Source organism: Peromyscus leucopus, chromosome 16_21 (genome assembly GCF_004664715.2).
Source record: "Peromyscus leucopus breed LL Stock chromosome 16_21, UCI_PerLeu_2.1, whole genome shotgun sequence".
Lineage (NCBI taxonomy): Eukaryota > Metazoa > Chordata > Mammalia > Rodentia > Cricetidae > Peromyscus > Peromyscus leucopus.
This window is the reverse complement of record NC_051084.1, coordinates 10929162-10947914: the sequence shown is the minus strand read 5'-3', so window position 1 is coordinate 10947914 and position 18753 is coordinate 10929162. Positions and strand designations below refer to the sequence as shown.

The window sequence follows — 18753 nt, the reverse complement described above, 5'->3', positions numbered from 1 at the left end:
TGTGACAGTGCACGGCGGGGCAGGCGCAGGCTGGCGGGGTTGGGCTAGCTCACAGCCACCCCTGCATGAAGACAGCGCATGTCTGAGGCGGCCACGCCTCCACAACTCTGAGAACGGAGTCGGCCTCAGCCCGACCTCTCTGTATTCTTGTGATGCTTGCTTCCTTTTCCTTCTTGGTGAGTATAAACCAATATCATTAACAAGGCAATTCAAAAGGACCCCCTGTTCCACCCCACACTACAGGCTAAGGTAGGCCAAGTTCTGTCTCATTAACATAAACATAACCTTCGGAAAACAGATCAATTAGTTCATGAAAGCTGCATCCGAAAATGACATTAATGGAAAGGGGAAAGGACTGGTTTGAATGAAGCACCGTAGGCTGCCGATTGCTTCCCTTCTGGGGACACCACAGTCAGGGCTTCTGAGAGACCAGCAAGTCCGTTTCGTAGTTAATGCCTCGCCCCTGTCTGAAAGCTCCAGTGAGCCACACCAAAGGGCGAGCCTGTAGGCAGTGCCCCCGCCACACACTATGGTTCAATTAAACAGGCTGCCCACAGCACTCACTCTCACCAGCCAAACAGGGCAGAGCAACAAGGAACAGAGGGGCAGGCATGAGATTATAAGTCTTCTTTCGAAGCTTCCAGAACTGGGAGAACTCCTGACCTTGGGACAGAAAATCCCTATCAGGGACACCGGGCAGCCAGGAGACAGGCCCACTGGGAAAGCCTTCGTTCCTTCCCGCTCACGTGAAAGGCTGAGCTAGCTGTGTGCAGTCATCCCACCTGAAGCTGCTCAAAGCATCACCCTCTTCCTTCACGGAGCACCAGCTTCAAATGCAACCTGAGAGTACAGGCCTGTTTGGCCAAAGTTAATTTCCATGATTTTTTTTTCAGAAAGGGGCTCACACTATAGCCCCACCCCGACTTGAACTCTGGAGCTCATAGTAATCCCCTGCCTCAGTCTCCAGAGCACTGGGATCACAGGCGTGAATGGCTATGCATGGCTTGTGTCATTTCAGACGCTAGAGAAGGCACCAGAGCTGTGCCCGCTCTAAATTAAGGATGTACCCACAGGACGGGCAAACTCATACAGCCAAGGCACCAGAGCGTCCCAAACGGTGGGATTCGACACCAAAATGAGGATCTTAGGGTGAGAGAAAAGACATCCAAAGAAAAGCACATTCGATAAAGAAGTTGTCAACAGAGTGTGGTGACACAGGCCTGCAAGCCTAGCTAGCACCTGAGAGGTTGAGACAGGGGAATCACGGAGAGTTCAAGACCAACTTGGGCTATAATGATAAGACCCTGTCTCAAACTCTTAGAAAACAAAAACAAACATGTTCAAAACAAGTGAATAAGAAAAGAAAGTAATTTCAATTCAGCCAGGCAGGGCGACGCACATACGTAATGCCAGCACTGGGAGGCTGAGGCAGGAGAACTGCCATGAGTTAGAAGCCAGTCTGAGCTACACCTTGTCTCAAAAAAGACAAGAAGGAACTTAAGCCAATAATACCCAGAGACCTCAGACCTCGGTAACAGACGGAGACGACCCACTTTTGAAAGGAGCAGCAGGTGCTGGCGGACACTTCACGGAGAACTGGCTCACACAGCAGCTCAGTCGGGAAGGCAGAGGCCCTCCTCTCCTAGGATGACACCGACGCGGGTGTGTGTGTGTGTGTGTGTGTGTGTGTGTGTGTGTGTGTGTGTGTGTGTGTGTGACAGCACACCGCAGGGGACCCAGAACGGCGAGTCACTGCACAGTGGCTGAGTGGCTTCTCTGAGAAGAGTGCTGCGCCCGGGACCCTGAACCCCGAACCCCCCTACAGTGACATGCTTATCCCAGGGAATGAGAACCTCTGCCTGCATGAAAAATGGAAACAGAGTAAGTAGTTGTACCTGCCACTGGGGAAAACTGAAAATGACTCCCTGTCCCTGGGTGGGAAAGGATAAACTGGCACACCTCTCTCTATAAAGGAACGTCACCCAGCAGTGAAGAGGAACAAATGACTGAAGACCAGCACAGATGGTTCCCAGATGCACTGCACAAGTCAGAGGTGCACGCTGAATGACTCCATTCACGGAACGTTCGGAAAGGGCAGATCACTGGGACAGACAGACATCCGAGGAGAGGGACAGAGGAAAGCCCTCTGTAGTGCTCAGACTGCCCGTTTTGGTCCTGGCTGGCAGTCACTCACAGACTGCGCACAGACACAGATGCATCTCATTGCATCTGAAGTGCAACCTTTTAGAGGGGTTCCCAGTGGAAACTACAGGACACAAACAGCTGCTATGAGGAGGAAGACAGTTCCTACACGCCCAGGGGAGGCCTCCGAACAGGATGAGAGGCAGTGTGCTGGGGTACCTGACCAAGGTGGGAGTGACAGAACCAACTGGAGACAGTGGGCATGCGCGGTGAAGGACCTCATAGCTCCACGTGTGGGGAGCAGGGACAGGCAGGTTCCCTCCAGACACCGCCCTTCAGTCAGCCCGGTGCCCGTGCATCCCCCTCTCTGCAGGGCTGGAACTTATATCCGGAATGGATTTTGCTGAAGCAATACAAGCGAGCCACAGTGACAAAGCACCGTAGTTACAGGTGACAGCCCGTCATGACCCTGACAAGGAGCACACTGCCCTGAGGTCAGGAACCACAGAGTCCACCCCGCGACCATGAGGCCCCAGACTTAACCTTAGTGTCGCGACTCCATCTTCAGCACCTGCCCTCCCTCCCGCCACCCTTTCCTGTGCCCTGGAGGGAAGCAGGGAGGGAGTACCTTTAGTCCTTCCGGCGGGGGCCCCCAGCTTCTTGGTCTCTGCCGTGAGCAGCAGCTCATACGGGTGCTCGTCCTCCTCCCGGGGGACACCGCTCTGAATCCGGGGTCTCAAAGCCAGGCCCTAGGAGACAGAAACACCCAGAATCCGTTGGGCACAGAGACGGGAGGAACGTAGCAAAGCTCCCATTCCCGCTACCTTGCAGGGCAGGCCAAGGCAGGGAAAGAGTCGGGCACCCTGTGGACTCAGGTGCTTTTCTAGTCCTCCATGCGTTCTGGCTCATTCCCCAAGGTTACCATGCCAGAAGCTCGATGTCCAGTGCAGCCGGGATGGGAGACAACACACCAGAGATGAGGCATGGTGGGTGGGTGGTCCTCTAGACTCCTCTCCTAACAAACCCACTCCTGAGTGGGGTCACTGCAGCATGTGAGCCCGGCACCCCATGCTCGGCCCCGCTGTGACGCAGCTGAGGCTGCCCTAACCAGAAGCTAATGAACAGATGGAGCAGCTTCACGGGACTTTTGGCATCCCACCTGTGAGTCAGATAAACCCCTTTTCTTGATAAACCCAGACTCAGCAACAGAAAAACCGAAAACAATTCCTGTATATGAAATCTCCACAGTGTGACTAAACCATTTTATCCTCCAAAAAATGGTAAAAATCCAAGCCTTTCTTCTCTGCCCTCTCCCCACAGTGTTTCTATGAGAAACTTTTCTAGTAGTTGTTATCTGAGCTGTACTGTTACTGCCAACCTTCTCCATGCTTCTTCTCTGACATGCACATATTCTACCCACAGGCTAGTATCCACCTCAAAAGAAAACAAAATACTCTTGCCACTTAAATGGCCTGTTCTTGTCCTCCTCTTCCCTCTCCTCTGCTGCTGCAGCCCTGGCTAGCCTGGAACTTGCTGTGTAGACCGGGCTGATCCTCAACAGGCAGATCCTTCTGTCTCTGCCTTCCCAGGGCTAGGATTAAAGGCATGAACCACCAGAGCCAGCTTGTAACTATCCTCTTCACAGATCCCAAGAGCTGTGGGAACAGATCCCCTGAAAGCTAACTTTCTGCTGAATTATAATGTGACTTCAGATGCCTCCAACAGTTTTGAGAGTCAGTAACTAGCAATGTGAGTTTCTGTGGGAGAACAGTAGCTTTGTCCACTGAGAAGGTCTTGATTCAAGCAGGTAAGCACCTCCCATACAGGGAAGGTGAGCATCAGGGGCTCCTCAGCTAGTCCTGGCATTAGAGCCAAGATGGTCAAACCACAGTGCTGGAGACACAGGGAAGAGTTGTGGAGACTCCTGCCCTGATAATTCTACTCATCTGCCCTGATGCAGATGTGTCTTAAAGACAAGTTAAGAATAATCACATACCAGCTACCGCAATCAAGCCAGAGCACAAAACTTCCAGAGCTGTTTGAAGTGGTAAGTACAGCCTGGGAGTGAAGTGGGGGTAGCTGGGATTCCCACTTATGCCTAACAGAACAGCAGATCCTACAAGGGAAGCTCCTTTACACATACAGACACCTCCTACCACTCACTGGAAAAGCACCAGGTTAGTGATTCACCAGAGTCCGCCTCTGTGGGGACAGCTCACTGTAAGCAGCAGGGCTTATAAGTCCTCCAGAAGAGAGGACAGCACTCCCAGTCTTATTAACAAGGCTGCCTCTCTGATGGCAGAACAATGGTCTCACTCTAAAACTGCTGAGCACAGCAGGTACCCGACCTGGAACTAAAGGTGCCTTTACTCTGGGAGCCCTGGGCATCATTTACTGGTCTGTTTTCACAGGAACACAATTAAGGGGACAAAGAGGGACCATTAAGTAGTTCACACCGTGTCAACTTAACACCACAGGCTTCACTGACAGGAATTTGTGCTCTGCAGGTTTCCATCCATATGACCCCTCACGCAGAGCCCTGGAAATCTGATTCCCAGTATTACAGCCTCAGCAAGAGTTCTCACCCAGGCCCAGGCATGCTTCCCTGAAAAGTAGCTGACAGCCAGGATGCCAAGCCTATAAACAGGGCAGGATAGAAGACTTCAGTGGCAAATGAGTCCACCAGGCAGGGCAGATGTGAGCAGAAAGCATCCACCACCACAGCTGGGACACCAGTCACAGCCAGGGGACCTGATTCTGGCCATTTATCTGCAAACTCAGACAGGGCCAGGGACCTGTCCACGGTTAATGCAAAGGCCGCAGCAGAGCTACTGTCATTAAATGCAGTTCCTCGGGTTCTATTCCAGTTTGGCCCCACCTTCCTCCAGCCAATGGGCTGTCTTCCCTTCTTCAACTGCTAATGAGAGCCCCTGCTTGGGCCCAGACAATAAACGGGGGTGTTCCTTTCCTCTTGTTCTGGCCCTGACCAAACTAAGGGGTTAAACCTTGACAGTCAGCAAGAAACTTTTCTTCCAGACATCCTTGCTCCCACAGAAGTGGCCCTGTGTTACAGTGACTATGGCAAGAACTGGTTGTCAAAAGAAAGGATTCTGTTTTCTACTAAAGTATTTCTTCATCTTCTTTCCCTTTTCCTCCAGGGCTGGCAATGACTCAAAGCTAAAGAATCTCTGTGGAGAGCAGCATTGCTTGGGCACAGAAGGGTTGCAAGCAGCCAGCCATCACCCAGCTGTGGCTTGGAGAATCCATGGGGTGTGGGTAGCTCAGAAGCCTCATCACAGAGGAGACCAGGGCCAGCCCATGGCAGCTGGTAGCCCATCAGGAGGAGTAAAAACTTTTCCTGTGTGGGTGTGTGTGGGTGTGTGCACGAGCACGTGTGTGATGTCTCATGTCTGGCATCATGATGAGATCATTGCTTGAATAAGCTCTTCTATGGGCAAATCCTGGGTCACATGATTGACATGTACACAGCCCTCAGATTTGGCTTGGTCACAAAGCCTTCCTTAGCACCAGAGACAAGTACTATAAACAAAACACATCGGCAGCAGGTTTCTTGACATCACTGTCTCAATGTGAGGTTTAGTTTTAGAGCTTTGAGAGAGCTGGAAACTAAGATGGTGGGCTGGACTTCTTACTGTTCCTGCAAAAGACCAGAGTGGAGGTTCCAGGACCCACACTGGGCAGCTCACAATCCTCTGAAACTCCAGTTCCAGGGGATCTGATGCCCTTTTCAGCCTCTCAGGATCCCAAGCACAGTTCTGAGTCACAGACAGACAGATATGCCCGAAAAAACTACCCATGTACATAAAATAAAATAATAAAGATCCTGTCTGGATCATCAAGAGAATGATGATCCAGGCCATGTCTCCTCTATATTTATGCACCCATAATAACAGCAAATAGGCAAGTTTAGGGCTCTGGTTGTCACGGTCTCCCCAAAACCAACTGTGTTGGTTCAACTAGTTTAGAATTCCAGGTTGTTAGGAAACATTTCCAAAGGATGAACCTCACACACTGACATCCCACCAAGCAGGATGGCCCAGCAGACAAAGGTGTTGTCTCTACACCTGACAACCTGTGTTCAATTTCCTGAACTACATGACGACGGAAGGAAAGAACTCTGTCCTCTGAAAACACACATACACACACACACACACACACACACACACACACACACACACACACACTAACATAATAAAGTCTTTTTTGTTTTGTTTTGTTTTTCAAATATTTTTTTTTTTCAAATTGTTTATGTCCAATAGCCTGGCCATAAAAACATTTTTTAAAAAGGTAGACTGGAGGCCAGGTGGTAGTGGTGCACACCTTTAATCCCAGCACTCGGGAGGCAGAGGCAGGCAGATCTCTGAGTTCAAGGACAGCCTGGTCTACAGAGTGATTTTCAGGACAGCCAGGATTGTTACACAGAGAAACCCTGTCTTGAAAGACAAAAAGAAAAGAAAAAAAGGAAAACTGTAGCTGAACACAGTGGCACAGGCCTTTAATCCCAGCACCTGGGAGACAGAGGCAAGTGGCTCTCTGAGTTCGAAGCCAGCGTGGTCTACATAGTGAGTTCCAAGACATACAGAGCTACTTAGTGAGACTGTGTCTTGAAAAAAAAAAAGTAGACTGTTTCAAATAACCACCTCTTTCCTTCCCACCCACCTCCTTTATCTTTTATTTTATAGACTTGATTATTTACTAAACTTGAAAATAAAAGATCATGCAGCAAAAGTAACCAGACCAAAGCCTATCTTTTCCACTTGTCATCTGTAACCTGATTCATGTTTGGATACAGTCTTTACAGGAAGCAGTGAGAGGGTTAAAACAGAAAGCAGCCCCCTGGGGCCCAACCACCAAAACCTGATAACACTGTACTGTTCGTACAATGGCAAGGACTCGGAACCTCCTCGTATCAGGACACTCACGTATATGCCCCACACTCAGACACGAATGCAACAATCCTTTCCTCCCCAAAGAGTACAGGCTGGGGAAATGGCTTAGTGACAGAGTGCTTGCTTGGCACACAAGGCTCTGGGTTCAATGCCCAGGGGCTGGGGAGACGGCTCAGCAGTTAAGAGCACCAGCTGCTCTTCCAGAGGCCCTGGACCCAGACCAGCACCGACACAGCGGCTCACAACCACCGCTAATTCCAGTTCCAGGGGATCTGACACCCTCATCCTACTTCCACGGGCACCAGGCAGGCATGTCGTGCATATACATACATGCACAAACAAACAAAAAAAAAATCTTAAAAGCCTCCTTTGGAGCTCACACATCTACCATTTAACAAATGCTATGTCAGTGATGGGGTGACCCCAACTCTCTACCTCAGAGGCTGTCAAGGGCAAATACTTCTTATCTACGCGCTCTTCCTCCTCTTCATCAGGTGGCGGCTTTGCTGGAGGCGGTGGGCGTTCCCTCTGCAGAAGAAAAACAAATATTCTACCATTTCTCCTTTTCAATATTTAAATGTTTGGCTTCCCCTTATTTTAGTTCTTGGAAATAAAAAGAACTATGTAAAGAATTCCCCCAGGAGCCTAAAGTTACGTCCAGTCTCTGAGCAGATGAAGGACCCCACACCCAGACACAATTCAATCAGCTGTGCTATCTGATGTCTGCAGCACAGATCATAAACACCTCCTTCCGGGCCACCAGGAGAACAGCAGGGAGAGCTCACAACTGCCTCGCTGGCACAAATACTCCACACGACAGACACGAAAACCTGACAGCAAAGGCAGAGGATCAACTTTCAGTCTACACTGAAAAGAAGAAACTTGAGATGAAAAGACCCAGCTCCGGAGCTCTTCTAAAGCCAAGACTCTCCGGGAGGCAACGGGAAAAGCAACCAAAGACGAAATATTTGTCTTCGCTCAGACTCTAACGCTGTGCTGCAGGTCATCCCTACTCATCAGGAAAAGTTCCACACCAATCTCTTAGCACCTGTAGTTTCAGCGAGTCAGGGGACTGAGGCAGGAGGATCACCCAAGCCCAGGAGTTTGGGGTTATCCTCAACTCAAAACAAAACATCTCTTGGTTTTGGGGTTATTTTGTTTTTGTTTTTTTTGAGATAGGGTCTCACCATGTAGCCCTGGCTGTCACAGGACTTGCTATGCAGACCAGATTGGCTGCACAGAAATCCTCCTGTCTCTGCCTCTGGGTGCTGGGATTAGCAGCATGTGCCACCACACCCAGCCCCACATCTCCTGTTTTTAATCACCCCCTTCAGTGATAAATACAGGACATGGGTCCCTCCAGTTCATCTGGACAGGAGCATGAGCACCAGGCTCCCTAGGGCGGGGCTGGCAAGCTTGCTCTGAAAGGACCTAAAGCAACTATACCAGGCTTCACAGTCAGTTCCACCACAGACGCCAGGCAGATGGTGCGTGTGACTAGATCCAAAACAACCTCAGTCAAACACACGGGCTCCTGCCAGTGGGCTGTGGTTTTCCAACCCTCTCCCATGGTAAGGAACTCCCTGGAGGGGACGTTGGACAGGTGAATGAAGGGTGGACAACTTCAGGAACGTGTATGACCCTGGTGTGGCAAAGCTGGAGTCGGGGACCATTTCACCTGTGCCTTTCCCACTGTTTGCTGCAGGCCTGGGCCCTACTCAGGGGAGGGTCAGCTTGCCTGGCCCCACGCTCAGCCCCAGGCTTGCCGGTCAGCTCTTTGTTGCTAAAGTAGGTGGAGCTTGGAATGCTGAATGGTAGAGATTTCCAGAGAAATTTGCAAAGACGCTGCTCTGGATTTTGGCACCCAAGACCTTTCTGTTCAAACATGCTTCTCTACTGCACACCAGCCTCCATCACTCAGTCCTTCTGTGAGGCCAGAAAACGAAAACAAGAGCGGCCACACAACACAAGCGTGCACGCCAAGATGCTCTGGCTTTATATCACAACCAGCAGAGGCTGGCCTTCAAAGGTTACTCAGCTCTTTTCTGGCCTGTGTGGCTTCTAGCAAAGGCACTGGCGCCCCCTACTGGGAGACAACTGTAAGCCGCACTTAAAGCAAAGCCTTCACACACAGGTTAGAGAGTGCAGGGAAGGGAAACACCACACTCGCTCTGCAAAGGCTCCCTTCCACCGCTCAGAGGGTGTGCCTGCAGCTCTTGCTCACACCTCCGCTGCTAGGCCGCCACACTAGAGGGCTCCCTGGAACGCACACTCAAACACGGCTACTGCATCAGGGCAGGGCAAGGAGACCACCAACGAAGAACACTCCATGAAGTTCTAGGCCTTTCCCAGGCCAGTTAGAAAGGTCAAGGACAACCCTGTCCCCTGCCAGAACTGGGCCAGAGGGAAGGCCAACAGGAAAAAACCCACATATGCCCCCTATGTGTCTCAAGGTGGTCAGCCAGCCAGGTCAGCCAACCACCAGGGTATGAAAACTGAGGACAACGTGTGGAGATGGGAAGAAGTGGGGGCAGGGCTGCAGACAGGGCATACTGACTCTGGGGGTGAAGGGGGAGGAGGGGTCTGGAGGCCCGGGAACAAAGCAGGGCCAGGGCAGAGCACAGACCAAGGGGAAACAGCGCTGCCGCGTGGGACAGGGCTAATAAATAAGTGCACACACCGTCTGACTACGTCTTGCGGTGCCCCCCCCCCCCCCCCCCCCCCCCCCCGGGCAGGACACCCCATCCGCACGGCTGGTGAGGCAGGCAGGACTGGGAGCAGCCGGCCACTCCTGTCACTGCATAGTTCTGCTCTCAAGGCTACACCAGAGCAGAGACGCAAACAGGCTGCGCTGAGCTTGAAGAAACAAAGCTCTGCCTCAGTGTGACCTCAAGTTTTACCACACGGAACCAGAGAGACAAGACAGAGGCCCCAAGAACAGCGGGGGCTCCGGCAGACCTCCTCTGGCCAGCACAGCCCCCAGGAGGCTCGGCCCTGGCCACGTACAGGCCTCACTCCAGCAGGTCTTGCTCCGGTGGCCTCGGCCTCCTTGTTCACGGAGTCGCGGTCAGACGACGGTCCGCTGGCCGTGCTGTCCAGGGACTGGCAGGACACGGCGTTGTACAGCGCCTCGTAGGGACCCTCCTCCTCAGCATGGGTATTCAGGTCAACGATCAGTTCACTCACTGCTTTCTCCACATTCCCTGGAGAAGAGGACAGGGCACGCTCGTTAGTGAAAGGGGGCAGAGCCCTGGGTTCGAGACACTCGGGCTGAGCAAAGAGTCCTCCTCAGCAATATGAACCATAATGAACACTAACCCACAGGGAACATGGTCACTTTGAGAAGGACAAGGGCTGATTGTCTCTGATTCAATATAGAAGAGTGCAGCACAGTGGTAGAACTCCAGCTTAGCATGCACGTAGCCCTGGGTCCAATTCCCCAAGAAAAGAAACTACTTTAAATACGGAATTCCCATGTCCTTTGTAAGACTCCAGTATCTCAATACCATGTGAATGAGAACTTAGTCTGAAATGCAGCAATGTGTGACTGAAAATTAAAAGTAATGCTTTAAGTTATGGTTGATTTTTTTTTTTTTTTTTGCTTTCTTGTTTTTTGTTTTTTTGAGGCAGGATTTCTTTGTGTAGCTTTGGCTGTCCTGGAACTTGCTTTGAAGACCAGACTGTCCTCAAACTCACAGAAATTTACCTGCCTCTGAACTCACTATGTAGAAAAGGCTGTCCTTGAATTCACAGAGATCTGTCTGCCTCTGTTTCCCCGAGTGCTGGGATTAAAGGAGTGTGCATGAGGCAGGGCTTCTCTTTGGACCCGGAGCCTACTTTAAATGATTTAATGAAAGCCACACACACTCCGAGAAAAGCAAACCTTCCTGAGACAAGGTGCTATATGACTTGAGGCTGTCTCCTCAGCACCGTTAGAAATGGCATCCCTGAGTGGCCTGTAATAGCCACAAATATCAGCGTGAGCTCCTGGAAGGCTAAGAGCTCAGTGAAGCCAGGGGATTCCAAAATCAAGTAAAAGTTTGGAGTGGGGGTCAGCGGGGGCTGAAGAAGCCAGCACAGACAGGCCGGGAGCCGAGGCCCTCCTGCTTCTGCTCTACCCCTCCCTTTTTATGTTGCTTTACTGTTTCTTTATTTCCATCTCCATTTGGGGGGTGCTGTTGCTGTCGATTAGGATTTATTTGTCTTTGTCTTTTATCATCCCACAGGCTGTTCAGTAAACCAGAAAGGGTTCTATGGGGGAATGTTAGTTGAAGATGTGTTACATTTGTTTATGCTGTGGAACATTTGTTTAATGATGCAAAGACGAGTTAGTCTTTTATGTTGCATTTGTTTAACTCTGTGAAGCTGTGTTACTGTGTCTACAACACCTGACTGGTCTAATAAAGAGCTGCATGGCCAATAGCAAGGCAGGAGAAAGAATAGGTGGGGCTGCCAGGCAGAGAGATTAAATAGGAGGAAAACTCTAGGCTTGAAAGAAGAGGGAGGATTGAGAAAAAGAGAAGGAGAAGATGCCAGGGGTAAGCTGCCCAGCCACAGAGTAAGAAGGAAAGAAAGATACAGAATAAAGAGAGGTATAAAGTCCAAAGGCAAAACATAGTTAAAGAGAAACAGGATAATTTAAGTTAGTAAAGCTGGCTAGAAACAAGCCAAGCTAAGGCTGGGCATCCATAAGTAAGAATAAGTCTCTCTGTGTATTTATTTGGGAGCTGGGTGGCAGGCCCCAAAGAGCAAAAAACCAACTACATTGTGACGTACCAATGCGAGGCTTAAATATCCACCTAGGGCCTGAGAAAGCTGAAAAAAAAAAAAGGGAGGGGGTAGGAGGAGATACCGTTCCTTTAAGAAACTCTGCTAGCAGGGCAGTGGTGGCACATGCAGAAGCAGGCATATCACAGTGAGTTTGAGGCCAGAGTCTGGTCTACAGAGTGAGTTCCAAGACAGCCAGGACAAAGAAACCCTGTCTCAAAAAACCAAAAAAAAAAAAAAAAAAAAAAAAAAAAAAGAAAGAAGAAAAAGAAAAAAGAAACCTGATGTACAGCAGAGCACTTCAACAGCCTTTTTCACACTAAGTAGAAATAAAAAATAAGTAAAAAACACCTGCCACAGTGCAGAGCTTGGGGGTAGGGGTGGGGGCTGAATGCAGTTCTCAGTCACCCACCTCTAGGGCCCAAGGCTTGGCTCTCAGAGACCCTAAAAACAGGCAGAGCCAGCTGCTGAAGCTGTGGCAGAGGTCCTAGCCATGTCACTTAGCAGTTTAAAGGCTCATGTGGTCAGAAGAGGACAGGGATACACAGTAAAGACAGATTCAGAAAAAAAAAAAAACAACTCTAAACGGATTACAGTGTTTAACAATGTGCATAGACTTAAGACAGAAAAGAGAAAGGATATAGACAGTCATAGAAAAAAAGTAAGTGGTTTTAAATAATAATAAAAGTTTTTTTTAAAGATTTATTTATTTATTATGTATACAACATTTATGACTGTATGCCACAAGAGGGCACCAGATCTCATTACAGATGGTTGTGAGCCACCATGTGGTTGCTGGGAATTGAACTCAGTACCTCTGGGAGAGCAGTCAGTGCTCTTAACCTTTGAGTTATCTCTCCAGCCCTAATAAAGGTTTTTAAAGAAAGAAGTAATATAAAAAAAGAATAAGCCACATAGAGATGGGAAATACACAGTGAGTCTGGATTCTGAATTTTTGATTGCTGATAAGCAAATGACAGCTGCTGAGAGACCTGGGATTGAAAAAGGGACAGCTGAAATAAACCAGCCTAGATATTTTAAGAATGCCTTAACTTTAAAATGGAACTAAAAAAACACATTGCTTTGAGAAGAGGTTTTGTTTGCTTTTGTTTCTACAGGAAACAAGAGGCTGGAGAGTCCTTCCAGGTTGATATGGATCAGGTTTGATGGGGAAGACCTCCTGAATCTTGACAGGTGATCTATATCAACAAAGGTTGCAGCTGGTCTTCCCAGGACTTGGACATTATCTCAATTTCCTTAGGGACCCCTAAAGATGCCTTCACCCACAGACAACAGGAAGCAGTCTAGAGAATGACACCCACATTCTCAAGAGGTTATTTGGTGGGTTATAGATGTTGGTTATCATTTAGGGGAATATAAGAATATAGGATAAAAAGACAACTATTAATCTCAGACATTTAGCACTGGCATGGATTTTAGTATATTGATATAAATTTACAGTTATTTTTGTTTTACTGTATACATGTTTCTACTCTTGTTTGGGGCATTGTGCTTATGTAGCTCATTTAAAAATGCAATGTATAATTAAGAAATGAGGTTAGTAGTTAATCTACAATAATCAGTGTTGTAGTCACATTAGGTATGCTTTCAAGGTTAAACAGGCATATTTTAGACAGGTGATTTTCAAACACTTCAAAGACCTACATAATATGGCATTTAAGATGTTTAATAACCTAAGGTTTTTCATGACAATGAGACATATCTGCTCCTGGCAGCACCAATTTACTTCATAAAAAGATAATGGTCATCAAAGAAACTCCATATGGAGTTTGCTTTCAATGTGGCAAGGCTAGCCATTTGGGAAAGAAACTGTTCTTGCCTTGACTGCTGTAGAGACTGGACATGCAGGACACATAGGAAAAAGACCACTGAAGTTTGCTAAGACAAGGCAGGACAGTCCTTTGAGAGTCCTGCTCCACAGAAGAGTCTGCCAGATATTCTGCAGGACAGAGAGGAAAGTGACTGCTGAACTTTGCCAAAACAAGGTAGGACAGTCCTTCAAATTTCCTGCTTCACTGCAGGCAAAAAATGGATACCTCAATGGTGCAGAGAAACTTTGGGTGACTGTCCAGACAACCAAATGTCTCTGTTACATCCTACTGGAGTCTTTGATGGAGTTAAAGACTAAATAGTTATAGTTGTAGTTTTCCCTAGTTATGATAGAAAGTAAATTAGGTATAGAACTTTGGAATCACTAAGATAAGATAGATTATGAAGTATTTTCTGACTTTCACAAATACAAATGGACTGAATATTGTAAATGTAATTTAATTCTTGATAACTGTTTTTGTGGTATATAGTTTTCTACTATGTTAAAGTTAAAACTTTTCATTTTTGTTTAGACAAATAGGGGGAAATGTGGAATATTAGTTTAAGATGTGCTACATTTGTTTATGCTGTGGAATATTTGTTTAATGATGCAAAGATGTGTTACATTCTTTTATGTTGCAGTTGTTTAACTCTGTAAAGCTGTGTTACTGTGCCTGTTTAAAACACTTGACTGGTCTGATGAAGAGCTACATGGCCAATAGCTAGGCAGGAGAGAGATAGGTGGGGCTGCCAGGCAGAGAGAATAAATAGGAGTGATCCAAGCTCAAAGAAGGGGGTGGAGAAAAGGAGGAGAGAAGGACACCAGGGGTCAGCCACCCAGCCACCCAGCCAGCCATGGAATGAGACGGAAAGGAAGATATATAGAATAATGAAAGGTAAAAAGTCCAGAGGCAAAACATAGTTAAAGAGAAACGGGATAATTTAAGTTAGAAAAGCTGGCTAGACACAAGCCAAGAAAAGGCCAGGCATTCATAAGAATAAGTCTCTGTATTTATTTGGGAACTGGGTGGCGGGCCCCCAAAGAGTAAAAAGACCAACCAACAGAATTCTGCTGCTGCTGAACACCTACCACCCAGACCACCTCCAAACCAACGATTTATTGCCATAATTGCCATGTATGCAAGGACTAGCCAGCAGACCCTCATTGGCCCAACTGTTCCCAAAGTGCTGCCATGTGTTTTGGTATAGAAAGAGACACTAAACACAAGTTCTAAGTTGATCTTAAGATGATCCTGCCAATTACACATCCCTACAGAAGCAGAGGCCAAAATAAAGCAGACATGGGCTGAGTTAAGAGCGCTGACTGTTATTGTAGAGGAGCCAGGCTCAGTTCCCAGCACCCACACAGCAGCTCACAACCGTCTATAGAGCCCGACACCCTCTCCTGACCTTTATGGGCTCCCGCATGCATGCCGGGCACTTAAACACACCCGGCCATATGCATAAAATGTATACTGTCTTTTTCTTTCTTTCTTTCTCTTCCTTTCTCTCTCTCTCTCTCTCTCTCTCTCTCTCTCTCTCTCTTTAAAAGACAGGGTCTTACTCTGTAGCCCTGGCTAGCCTGGAACTAGCTATGTAGATTAGGCTGGTCTGGAACTCACAGAGAGCTGCCTGCCTCTGTCTTTCAAGTGCTGGGGTTAAAACACATGCCTGGCTTAATTAAAAAAAAAAAAAAAATTTTAATGAAAAGGGAAAAGTAGGACAGATAATACCTATAGCAAAAGCTACGTCGTGCCTGCTAAAATTTCATATAGCATGGAGACAATTGAACTGAGTAAGTCTTAATAATGCCCTGCAACTATTATTTGAATTAAGACCTTCCCATTTTGCCTGAGAATGACTGACTCTCCTCAGGCTGCACCTCTTTCCTGGCTGTGACTTTGTGACTTTCCTCACCCTGAGACTTTGGTGCTATGGCATCTGTGCCGGAGAGGAGAGGTAGCTGGGCTGTGGAGGCCTTATCACCTTCTTTCACGCTTCTTTTTCCAGTCATGTGATCTGTAAGGGAAGACGGTAAAAAAAAACTAGAGGCTACCCCAAGCACAGTGCACTGTAGGTTAGCCGTCCCTGGTCCCCGGATGTGCGGTGACCCATACCTTCTATCAGTGCGGCTATCTGCTGGCTCTTCTGCGAAGGCAGGTCCCGCACAGTATCCAGGGCAGTCAGTCCACGATTGTCCTTTATGTTGACATCGATTCCTGGAAAGGACAGCAGGTGGTGGACCAGGAAAGTGAGCATTTTTAGCAAGCCCAAGGCTGCCCATAGCTCTCAAGCAGCACAACCAACATTCTTCACCCACAGTCACCAACAGGCTAGTGTTCCAGGACCAAGTCACACAGTTCTAACCACACACATATGCTGGGCTCAGACAGCGCCTGGCACATGGGATCAGCGCTGCCGACCTCACCTGCAGCCAGCAGAATTTGCACCACATCGGTCTTGCCAAACAAAGCAGCCTCATGCAAAGCGCTGCCCATCTCCGTCTGGAAGGCAAACAAGAGCGCAGCGGCACGTCATGAGAACAGTCGGGTGTGTCACATGACAAATGGGACACGGATGAGGAGGGCTGGCAACTAAGCTACACAGAGCCTCTGGGGCTCCTCTTCCCACCATTTCTTGTGTGGGTTCTAACACCACCAGGGTCCACACAGCAAGACCGCTTGTGTGCTATCGCAGGCCGGCCACAGGCATGAGTCCCCACTGCTTGTAGGGATGCTGACCACGAAAACTCGACCAAGCTCCACCTTCCTGGGGAGAGGAATAAAAGCCCCTCATGGCCCCCGTGGAGAGTCAACGCCAAGCTTAAGGACTGAGAGAAGCCTGCCATCACAGAGGAGCGCTAAAGCACACGGGCAGTTGAGGCTTTGGCAGCGCAAAAAGATGGCCCTGGGTGGGTGGGGCACATATGGGAAGATAATGAACCTTTCTGTTTTTGGGATGGCCACAAGCACTTCTTTTCAGGGTTTAAAGGCCGGATCTCACACCCTGAAAAGAAACAAGCAAAAACACTAGACTCACTCCGCAGAGCTCATCTGCCTCTAAGATGTCACAGCAGAATCAAGTGACAAACAGAGAAGCCCGTGAATGTGATGTGAAACGTGCTAAACACACACAGCCCAGCAGCACGGTGCTCGTGCCTCTTCCGCCAGCTAAGTCCCTGTGCCAGGCGAGATGCCTGCCTTGCTACCTGGTAGTTGCTGTCCATGCCGGCGTCCAGCAGCACCTGCACCACAGCCTTGTGGCCGTTCCTCGCTGCCAGGTGCAAGGGGGTGTGCTTCCTCGTGCTGCAGCTCAGGAGGTTGGGGTGCGCGCTCAGCAGCATCTTCACCACCTCCAGCCGCCCGTACAGCGCTGCCAAGTCCAGGGGGGTTTCGAACTTGTTGTTGCGCATGGTGGGGTCTGTGAGCTCCTCCAGCAGGGCCTTCACCACCTCCGTGTGGCCGTACTGCGCTGCACAATGCAGGGCCGTCTCGTTGTCGTTGTTCTGAGGGCGGACAAGCACAGCCCATCAGAAAGGGGTGGGTGGGGACTGACATCGGCCTGTATCCTCACCCGTAAAACCACTGAAATTTAAATGAGAAAAACAGCAGCAATACTTGGGAACTTACAGGAGTCGGAACCCGGGCACCGCCCCCAACAATCAAGCCTGATTGCTCCCATTGGCCACATCTGCCCCCAGCCCCTGAGGAGGGGAGCATCCCCTGAACATCTGCAGTCCCTGTGTGCCTTCAGGGGTGCAGCTCCATATTGAAGGAGAGGGAAAAAGGGAATTTGGCAGGCACTTGGCAGACACCCTGGCATGTCTGAATACTATATTACTGCCATTGTCTCATTCAACTTCAGCTGGCTTTACAAGCATTTCTTTGTTCAACCCTGTGGTTCCGATTCGGGGTTTGTCCACCAACCGCAGCCTTCCACACAGCCTTTTAAAAGGAGGTTGTCATCTGTAGCTTCTGGCATGCACATCAATCAGCCAGCAGAGAAAGTAACAGAGCAGAGCACCGCACACCACTCTCAAGGCAGCAGCCGGCAGCCATTTCTGAGGAGGAAGGCACAGGCTCAGGCCTGAGAGAATTCGGGACCCTATCCTGCCCTCAGGCCTACTGCAGAAGGGCACGTGGGGCAATGCATGCAGCTTCTACTGCATAAGACAGTGAGCACGTTGGGGAAGCCTTCTCATGTAAGAAAGGGACAGGCTCTGGGATGCTTGGTGTGAGAGGTGCAAAATATTCCAATGCAACATTGCCCTCCATTCAACTCCAAGTCTGAAGGCCTCGGTTGCCAATTTTGTCTCAAGGATAGAGTCTGGAGCAAAATTAGGGAACTTTGTGCTTTTTCAACTGTCAAAAGTAAAATGTGAGTCATGTCAATCATGCTCTTCGTTGAGACTGATGACATACAATTGAAGCAGACAGTTTTTCACAACCTCTCTTTTCGGAGAAGCACTGATGAGAGTAAGGCTCTCACACGTCTCCGAGTCCTCAGTTTACCCAGGCAGCTTCTGCTACTGTGGGGAAGACAAGGCTTGAGAGGGCCTGTCTTGAGTCAATACTGTGCACCTTTCAGTCGCCAAGAGTTAAACACTGACTACGTCTACCGTTGTTTTAATTCTGTTAGTGACGTTAAAGTGAACGGAGGAAGAGTTACCCAAACATGCATCAATTCCATCTGCTTTTGACTGCATCGTTTTGGTTCTTTTTCCCAGCTACACAAAAATGGATGAGAAAGATTCAGAGCTGCTGAGACCAAGGCCCCAGGGGCCAGAGTGACAGCAAAGAGCTGTTTTAAGTGGCAGCAGGGGCACATGCGAAGATAAAAACAAATAAACAAGACATAGACGACAGTGCCAGGGTGTGAGCACAGCTCAGCAAAGGCAGCCACAGGACAGTTTTCAGTGGCCAACGACGGAAGGCAAACTCACGGGGCTCCCTGTGGCCACTGGGCATGCCCACCTCCTACCAAGCTAGGGCCCAAGGCCCCTGAGCAAACTCAGGGATGTCACTTCAATTCCTTGTGACAAAACATATCTACTTCAACAGAGCTCACAGGGGCTTTCTGGAAAGCGCAACCCAAAGAAGTCTAA

General features: G+C 49.0%; 1 protein-coding gene across 7 annotated transcripts in view; it reads right to left on the bottom strand.

Annotated features, from left to right (window-relative positions):
* Anks1a (ankyrin repeat and sterile alpha motif domain containing 1A) overlaps positions 1-18753 on the bottom strand; it is a 161432-nt gene that overhangs the window by 70620 nt on the left and 72059 nt on the right. For 6 of the 7 annotated variants that reach the window (XM_028888435.1, XM_028888430.2, XM_028888431.2 and 3 more), the window contains 7 exons: positions 16858-17154; positions 16078-16153; positions 15767-15868; positions 15567-15668; positions 10059-10255; positions 7488-7580; positions 2771-2891 (listed from right to left, as the gene is read on the bottom strand). In XM_028888435.1, coding sequence (XP_028744268.1) covers positions 2771-2891; positions 7488-7580; positions 10059-10255; positions 15567-15668; positions 15767-15868; positions 16078-16153; positions 16858-17154 — 988 coding nt within the window. The remainder of the gene's footprint in view (positions 1-2770; positions 2892-7487; positions 7581-10058; positions 10256-15566; positions 15669-15766; positions 15869-16077; positions 16154-16857; positions 17155-18753) is intronic. The other variant, XM_028888438.1, reaches the window with a different exon arrangement.